The 9873-nt window shown below is 37.6% G+C and overlaps 1 protein-coding gene across 2 annotated transcripts in view; it reads left to right on the forward strand.

Moving 5' to 3' along the window:
* Positions 1-9193, forward strand: part of LOC149250466 (mitogen-activated protein kinase 3-like) — a 100915-nt gene extending 91722 nt beyond the window's left edge. The window contains exon 2 of one of the 2 annotated variants that reach the window (XM_089459101.1): positions 8287-9193. In XM_089459101.1, coding sequence (XP_089315227.1) covers positions 8287-8973 — 687 coding nt within the window. In that variant the 3' untranslated portion in view covers positions 8974-9193. The remainder of the gene's footprint in view (positions 1-8286) is intronic. The other variant, XM_089459102.1, reaches the window with a different exon arrangement.
* The last annotated feature ends 680 nt before the right edge of the window (positions 9194-9873 follow it).

The raw sequence follows: 9873 nt of genomic DNA on the forward strand, positions 1-9873 counted from the left end.
TCCCCCAATTCATGTTCCCACAAACCCATCATTTCCCTGAGCTAGTCTCTTGCTGTCAAGTGAGCTATGTACCCTCCCAAAGAGAAATTGTGAGCCGCAATGGTGAAATTCTGATCACCATCACAACCGAAGCCATATCTCAAATGATCCAAGTAATAATTCCAGAGTCTTCCAAGCCACTGTCAGTAGACTCTCTCATAGAGTTCTACAAGAATTTAACCTTCCCATAGAGAGCTAAGATATTTGAAATCTTTCTTCCCGAAGATGCCCAATTACCTAAAACAAACCCTCCATATTCCTCTTCTATGTTCCTTGAGGTAACCAAGCAAATAATCAGCATCATCTCGTACCTACTTGGTTATCACTCTGATCAGTGGGTTGATGAGGCCATTGTTGGCTTCTTGTCAATTTTTACCACTAGTGAGAAACTTGTTATTTTTAATTACAGTGAATTTATTGCAGATGCAATGCATGATCAATTCATGAAGTTTCCTACAGAGGGAGCTTTCAAATATTCTGCTGTTTTAGTTTACATGTTTATTTATCATCAAGCAGACAGGTTTCCCTTTACTTTGCAGAAGATGGATGAGCAGGGTAATGCTCAATCAGTCATACATTGGACCTCTCTAGTTAGGAAAAACTCCACAGAGTTTACTTTCACAGACTATGTTGATCAGTTCTTGTACACAGTTATTTGTTTGCTACATAGTGATTTGGAGCCTAGGATAGGAGCAGATATTCAAAAGGTTTTGCATCTTAGTGACCAGGTGAAGATAGGTGACTGGTATTTATACCAGAACTACACCGAGATCAGAATCTATGGGTGTGAATTGCCACCCTATAGGCTGCCAAAATTTGTTCCCATGAGACTGTTCTCATTAGAGTACATCAGACAAATGATACATATGGATGACTTACATTTTGTGGCAGCTAAGAAGAAGGCACAATTTAAAATCAAAGCACAGGTTGGACCTTTTGTGTGCAATACCAGAACAATTGGTAAAGAAGCTGATTTGTTGTTGAAGCAATTAAATTTCAAGTTGAGCTTTACTTGGTCTTATGACCCTTTTGGTCTAATTTCAAAGTTGAGGGTGGAGCAAAAGACTACTCCCTACACACATACTCCTCGGCTAGAGATCGAGCAATACATGAACAAAGATCAATGGGAGGAGAACACCTTGCAGGAAGCGGAGGAGCAGATTTTATCTACAACCACCTCACAGACACCAATCCCTTAGGATAAGCATGATAAAAGGACCAGAGAAGAAGAGTCTTCTCAAGTGACAGAAATTGAAGCCAAGCAGTTCTTAATCTATACAAAGAAGCCTAAAAAGAATCCACCACCAGTTTTTATGCAGGATGAAGAAGGACATACTACTATAGTCATGACAGGTAAACATGTTTCAACAACATCATAAGACATTTTAGCAGGTACAAGACAGGAAGACATTTTTATAGGCTCTCCATCTTCCTCTGCTTCACAAGATCCTCCAGAAACACCACAAACAATTGACTTGGCTCAAGACAATGCTGAGCCTAATATTTTTGCCAAATACAAGGCAATCAAACAAAGGAATGCAATTTGGAAAGCCACAACCTACACACAATTTTGGACACAGACAACTACATCACAACACAGGTTCCTTTCAGCATTTGACACGGAAAAGGGCAAAATGCAAATTGCATTCCTTGAAGCTAAAGTGCTAGCCCCAAGGACACCAACAGATTATAAATAATCTGTGTTTAGTTTTGATACACAGCAAATTCATCCAATAGATCAAATGGACATGCACAAACAAACCAGTGAAATGATGTATTCTACACTAACTAATGTTGCCATGTCCGCTTCTAGGTTGCATGTATCATTAAACAACACATAGTCACAACTAAGTTGGAAAGGATTTCATCCTTAGCCAAGGATACCAAGATCAAGTCACTGGAAGACTTGGTGATCAAACTGGGATATAATCCCAAAGATGTAAAGGCAACAGAAGAGCTTGTGAAAAGAAAGGATGCTGATATAGCAACATTGAGGAAGCAACTAAAATTGCCTACCACAGAAGATCCACAGGCTAAGGAAGTCAGAGAGATGGAAAAGCAGAAAGAGGATATGTTCCGAATAGTGATTGAACAAAACAGCCAGATCCGGGACATGGAAGTAGAACTGGAGAAATTGCTCAAAGAAAAAGAGCAGGAAACATAGTTGGCCATAGTTCCACTTACAACAGTCCCAATTTCAGTGACCACAACCCTAGGAGCATCTACATCAACTTCAACACCAGCACAAACATCGGATTCTGCAAGTGAACTTGTTAAATCCATGGACGATCTGTCCATTTAGGAACTAGAAATTGCTAAGTTAAAAGCTCAACTCAAGACACTGTCAGAACATAAATTAAAAATTGATAATTCTTATGTGGCAGAGTTGCAGAAAACCCATCAACTTAATCTAAAAATTGAACAGTTGCAGAGTGAATCAGTTATGACTCAAACTCTGGCCCAAGCTAGAGAAAACATATGGACAGAAATCAATGAAGCCATCACAGAAATATGGCCTTCCATACAGATTATTTTCGAGCAACAAGAATTAATACAGAGGTCCAAAGAGGTAATAAGGCAAATCAAAATAGACTTAGGACAAAAACCTGGGGAAGCAACAACAATTATCAAAATCTTGAATTCCAAAAACAGAGAAGAATTAGAGCAGCTGGGAATTCAAGATAGGACAGAGACTATTCTAGAAGTGAAGAGGATGCACACCAAAAGAAACCTTATGCTACAGCTGGACAATAAATGTCAAAATCTAGAAACCAACATACAAAGATTTCATAAGAAGATGCAGGTACTGAACAGGAAAGGTCTACCAGGACTGATTGGTATGGGAGATAAACTCATGAGCTTGACAAAGTACCAGGAGAAACTATGCAATATTGCCCAAAACAAGTCAAGATTTACAGGTGTAAAGGGGGATATAACAGAGAAAGCATTCCTGGAGGCCTTAGATTTCGACTTGTTCATCAGTCATGAGCTTAGACATTTGTTCATCATCAAACCAACTTTCTAGAAGTACACAGATGTGGATGAGACCTATAGAAAATTAGTTAAATTTTCTATCCCAAGTGAAGACAGATGGGACAAGCTGTGTGAATTACTTGAGTAATTGTTTTTATCTTCGACAACAAGGCAAACAACGCAACAAATTTGGAGGCTTAGTCATCAACAATCATCCCCAACAATAGGGCCAGCAGTCCCAAACCTGTAAACTCTGTACTTGGTCACCTCAAACCTGTGACTCCATTTGCCCAATGCCCTTTCTTCCCAGTTTCAACACAACAACACAAAAAACCCAAACTTGAATTTAATAGCTAGCCTAATACCTTCAGTGAAACAAAGCTAAATCATAAAGAGAGATCCCTCTCTGAAACTGGAAGGGCTAAACTCCCAGTTTCCAAAGTGGTTCTGTGGTTACCTCTGTGATTTTTTCCGCAACCTCTAAAATTACGGAGTGATAACAGGGATGAGGGGACCTTTTACTGATTTCATAAGAACCACTTGAGCCCTTTGATCCCTTTCCATGTATTCATAGGAGACCTTTTCATAGATATGTTCAATGACTTCACTTTCTTCGAGGACTATGTCTATCCTCCTTTTCCATGCAAGGACTTTTGAAGACCCAATCAGATTATTGATTTCCTTGCGAAACGAAGTCATTTTACCAAATTTGATTATAGAATGAAAGATACTTACTTGACAAGTGAAGATGAAATCTTCAACTTGATCTCTTTGATAGTGGTTGAAGAAGATGTATTAATGCTCCTTTTGGATGATCTTCTTCCAACTGAAAAACCTTTCTTCAACAAAGGAGATTGCGTTATAGGTTTTTAAGATGATGATAATGCATTTTTGCCTCCAAGATACTTCGACTTCTTTTGTAGTGCAGATCAGAAATGCTTCTAGGATTTTGAGTTTCTCCAAGATGATGTGATCTTCGACTTTAAAGTACTTCGAGCTACCTTGCTTTGTAGATAACTTGATGAGGGTCTTTGTGGTCTTTTGATGATGACTATAGGATCCAACACTTTTGCTGGAGTATACTTCTAGCTGCTTTGATGTGTAGATCTATTTGCCTTGAGTAGGAATAAGGCTTTGGCCTTGATTGATAATCCCAAGACTTCTTCTGAAGTAAACCTTCTTCTATGATCTAGGGTTTGATTCTCCAAAGTAGATCTCGACTTTACTTTGATATTCTTCAATCTTGCTTTGATGCCTTTCTTGAAATTCGATCCTTGAGTGTCTCTTGATTGCCTGCCCTTTTCTTGACTTTGACACCTTAGCTCTGATACCATGTTGAGAAATCTAGGGCATTAGCATTAGGTGATTTCTCTTTCATTAGTGACTGTTTGTGAATACTTTTTACTTCTTTAGATTATGATCTTCTTGTTAGATTATTAGTGTGCTTCTTCATCAAACAGTAACCAATGCATAAACATAAATAGACAAGAGACACAACATGTAGGCTACGAGCCAAGGCCAAAACCTCTCACTCTTTGAGAGGAAAACCCGCACAAATTTTTCTTATAGAGATTCCAATTGACGAATACCAAGATCAAGACCCTTGACCTAATATCCACTCCAAGCCCAAGACACAAGACCTCTTGACAGTCATTCTTCTTTTCCACTTCGACCTTCTTCATAGCATAAACTGAGATCATCTCTTCTCATGACAATGAACTGTCATGTGATCAAAGATAGCTCCGAATCCTTGTGACTTCTTCCTAGCAGAGATCCGAACTTCATGTAATGACTTGATCTAAACTAGTCACTGTGATCCGAATTCAGGGATACATCCTCTATTCTGTGATCTGAGTTATGAGAGAGATCCGAGATTCTCTTCAACCCTTACACTTCGTTGCTCCCTTATCATTTTACTTGCTGTCCCTTTGTATTCATAACTAGACATCCAAACTTGTCACATTATCACTGTCCATGTGATCTGAATCTTAGAAGGATCTGAATTCCCTTTTTCTCCCACAGAATTGTAGCCTTCGAACTGTAGCCTTTAAACTGAAGACTTCACCAAGATATCTATTCGAATTGGAGGTGATCTGAACCTCCTTTTCCGTCACTTCTTCACTGAAATCTCAGACATGCGAAATTCTGTACTATACACTAATGCGAAGTGCCTACCCACATATATATAGTGATTCGTCCTATATAATAAGCCGATGTTAGCATCCAAATGGGTGTCTCCTTGAGTGAGCCGACATGAGCCATTACTTCATCTTGCAGGCCGACATGAAGAGAAGGACTTGTGCTTGACGTTGGAGGGCTTTATAGACTTCTATACATTTGACCTATGCTCAAGAAGAGCTCTTCATACATGACATTGACTCTTTGACTTTAAAGACAAATCCTAAGGCTCTCAATGGGAGCCATCTATATAAAACTCTTGCTCATGAAACCTATGAAGCAACCATAATAATAAATTCATATTTCTTCTTTTCATCATTTACAAAATAACAATTACAATGTCATTATGAAGACTGAACCTAGTTACATTTTACAACAGGAGTGAGTTGAAAGCATGCTTGGAACAGCATGACTATGACTGTATATTATCATTTATGAGTGCAACAAGAAGACAATGCGATAGAGAAAAACAATTTACTAAAGGAAGATGAAAGGTCACAATAGAAGATGAAGTTGAAGAGTAAGAGAGGCATATGGAGAGCCAAAGAGATCTTGAGGAGTCAACAATGAGAGTAATGGGAGGATAGGCAGGTTAACTAATCTAGTCTGGGAGTTAGCCAACTGAGTTAGCGATTCATAGCTATGTCAGAATAGAGAGGAAGAATTATTGAGTCAGCCAAAAGCCATGTAGGGAGGAGCGAGTTAAAAGCTCTGATTGTATTTGTAAATACTAAATATGTTTTCTGACCATTAATACAAGGTTAAATCATTTCTCCATGAATTCTGTCAATGTGATGGAGTGCACCTTTTATGGTGTCAGTGCTCTTTGTATGACCGTAAATTGCAACTCTTTACATGACAAAGGTGAGCACTGGGACACCATGCCCTCAATTGCATCACAGTTCCGTGCAAATCTCTTAACATAGATAAATAAAAATATCAGAATTATAGAAATTTTATCCATATACAATGCACTGTAATTGGTCCTTCCCAGTTGAGATGGAGATAACTATTATCTCTTAACAATTATCAATAATACTCTAATGGACCACTTCAATAAATGTTACTCCTCCCCTAACCATTGTTTGGATAGAAAGTGTGTTCAAAAAACAAAGAAACTGATATAATATTCTATGAAAGCAAGTAAAGGCAATGGACGAGTTTCATAGATTTGTTTACTAGCTATGCTTCAGTGTATGTATCTTGTATGGTTTGCCCGTTCAGCCTGGTTCATTGAGACAGTCTTTTGCGACAGATGTTGGTTCATGTGAGTGATTGAACAGGTGCTAATGTCGAAACGTGACACAATATGGTTTCTCCTGGTGATGCAAATTTGGGAGTAAACACAAAAATTCAGTTTCACAGGAGCTACCTAAGCATTGAAGATACATAACTAGAGAAAATCCATTATATGTGATCTTCCTACACTTTCTGTTATCATCACATGCTATTTAGTATGAGGAGATTTGAGAGGAATCCAAGAGAAATCTGTGCTCTGCTGATAGTTTAGGAAGTGGATCAATTATAATCATTCTGTTATGACTGTCTTCATACTGAGGCGAAGAAGGCCATTGCAGCACTTACGGTAATGTTAAGATTGGGACGTTAATTTGGTTTGGAAGATTTCACCTTGTTTTGGCAGTATTGAAGATGTGGTGGATATGTGCATGTAGTTGGTGATCTCTGGAGTCTACTGAAAAGAGTGAAGATGGAGAGCATCTTGGTTCATCTTACTTATATTTACATTTGCATTGCTATTCTATAAGCAGCTTAATTTGGGTACTATAGGATGCAAAGTAACAAAAATGAAATTGTTTTATTGTCTTTATAGTAAAAGTGAATTTTGAAAAGCCAGAAATAGCTACGCTACTTTTCCTGAAATTTTGAAGTGTACCTTCTGGGAGGGCATCAGTGGTGCATTTTTCTTTATGCTGATAGTTTGTGCATTTGAACAATAAAAGGAAAAACATAGCTAGTTAAGTTTTTGATTCTTCTAGTCAAGTCGTTGATTTTACTGTCATTACCATGAACGTGAAGTTTGAAAAAGCCAGAAATAGCTATGATGCTGTTTCTTGTATTTTTTTTTTTTTGGTGCAGTGTATCTTCTGGGAGGGCATCAGTGGTGCATTTTTCTTTATGCTGATACATTGTGCATTTGAACAATAAAAGTAAAAACATAGCTAGTTAAGTCTTTGATTCTTCTAGTACTAGATAGCAAGATTGTCAACTTTGAGAGTGCCTCTGAATTTACATCTTTTGTTAAAAAATGATCTGACAGACAGGTGAGAGACATCAATATCCGATTGCCACCATGGAAATGGTGAACTCTGGAGTTTCTGCCATTGGACTTTTCTGCATTCTTGTGTTTTTCCCTGCTGGAAGTAGCTTTTTGCTCCTAAATGTTATGCCCGTCTCTGATTGTCTTTTCTTTATCCTCAATTCATCTCTCTTTTGTTTTGCCTGAAGTCTTGTGGGTTGCTTTTGGCTTAATGCAAGCCTTCCATTCGTAAAGCTTGTTTACTGCTATGTTGCGAGGAGATGTCTCTTGTATCTACCCCTCCAGATTCATGTAAAAGTCATTGGATGATCAACAATAGTCATATTGCTGGATGCAACATGATTTTTTTGAAGTTTCATTTTTATACTGGTAAGTAAGGATGGGTTCTGCAAGAGATTGCACCCATTGCAAAGTGCTTGCATGCATTGTCACAGAATGTTGAAGTAGATTGAAAAGATTTTAGAGACCTTTTTTTTCTGTTTTTTTGGGCTGTGTATGTTATGGAGTCTAGTTGCACTTGATTGGGCTGTAGCAATACATGCTGACGTCTGTCAAATACATTTAGACGTCTGCTCTACCATATTCATATTAAATCACTAACCATATTGTTATAGGTGTAACTGTATCATATCACATTCTAATTTGTTTTGAAGTGCAAAGCAATTGTTTATCTGACTTTGTTAGTAAGTCATTATTTCATGATTTGATTTGCATCTTCAATATTGTGTTTTTACTTTATTCTTAAATTTGTTTTGGAAGTGATGTGTTTTTATATCTTAAGAGGCTATTTGCACTAACTGTTTGTATTACTCTCTTAGCAGTTGCTGCGAGGACTAAAGTATCTGCATTCTGCCAATGTGTTGCATAGAGATTTGAAGCCAAGTAATCTATTATTGAATGCCAATTGTGACCTTAAGATATGTGATTTTGGCTTAGCTCGAACAAACTGTGAGAAAGGACAGTTCATGACTGAATATGTTGTCACACGATGGTACAGGGCTCCTGAATTGCTTCTGTCCTGTGAGGAATATGGTACATCTATCGATATTTGGTCTGTAGGCTGTATATTTGCAGAGTTATTGGGACGAAAGCCCATATTCCCTGGTAAGGATTATATCAACCAACTTAAACTGATTGTCAATGTACTTGGCAGCCCAGATGAAGATGATCTAGAATTTATCGAGAGCCAGAAGGCCCGCTCCTACATAAAATCACTTCCTGTTACTTCCCATGCTTCTCTACAACGTTTATATCCTCGAGCAAATCCTTCTGCCATCAGCCTACTAGACAAGATGCTAGCTTTTGATCCTCGCAAAAGAATCACTGTTACAGAGGCTCTTGAGCACCATTACTTTTCTGGACTTCATGATCCAAGCCTAGAGCTTTCTGCAACAGCACCCTTTGATTTGGACATGCCTGAGGAAGAACTGAAAGAAGAAGAATTGAAGGAGATGTTCTGGAACGAAATGCTACATTATCATCCAGAAGCTGCAAATACATCATAGATAGGTGTAAAAATGTCCATTGTCTTGTGTTGGATGACTTCATGGAGGAGAAGATGAGACAGAAAGATGGCCTGGCTTTGAATTATATCTTGAAGTGGGGCGAGAAGTTTTGTTCAATATTGTACATGTATACAATTTCAATTTGTGTTTTCTCTCTGGAAATTTTCTGAGAATTGCGGACTTTTATTTTCAATGCTCTGAAAGTATGAAGAGAGAGTGAGTCTTTTATAACAGGTTATTTCATTGTAAGAAAGCACACTTATTTATGTGTAATTTATTCATCATATTCCCATTGTAAATAAGATGGACTGCTAGTTGTCTAAATCAATAATATACTCTTTGATACGCAAAATTCAGACCTGAATTTCAAATTTCCTTGCAAATTTAAGAAGTCAGCAATCAATTTTCTACGAATGCTTTAGTATTTTCAAATCTTGCTGAAACGGTTTTATATTTAAATGCTCAACTTTATCAAAAGAGGTACGATCTTACTTATCAAATTACAGAGTCTATCTATGCTAAGAAAAGTATTGGAGATGATAGATTAGTCCATTTCTGAAGTAAAAAAACTTCTGATACGCAGAAAATATGTATAAATATTTTATTAAAAGATGAAATTACAGATGATGATATTACAATTGCGGGTGCCTGGCTTATATATCGCCATGGACACCTTTTGGGGAAAGGGCATGATTTTATGATCGTGCCCTTTCATCTAATTTAACTGAAAATTAAATAATAACCTAATTTAACTAATTTTTTACATAACATTGCCTTCCTCTCGAAAGAATGCTTTGTCCTCAAAGCATACGCAATGACGGATGTTGTTGACAAAATGCTTCATTCTCCCAAGAAGCGTCTTCTTCGGTAAGTCCTTCCACTTGATTATATATTCCAAGA

This window comes from Pinus tabuliformis, chromosome 7, assembly GCF_031772625.1.
Source record: "Pinus tabuliformis cultivar Carrire ecotype Pingquan chromosome 7, CPIR1, whole genome shotgun sequence".
NCBI classification, from domain to species: domain Eukaryota; kingdom Viridiplantae; phylum Streptophyta; class Pinopsida; order Pinales; family Pinaceae; genus Pinus; species Pinus tabuliformis.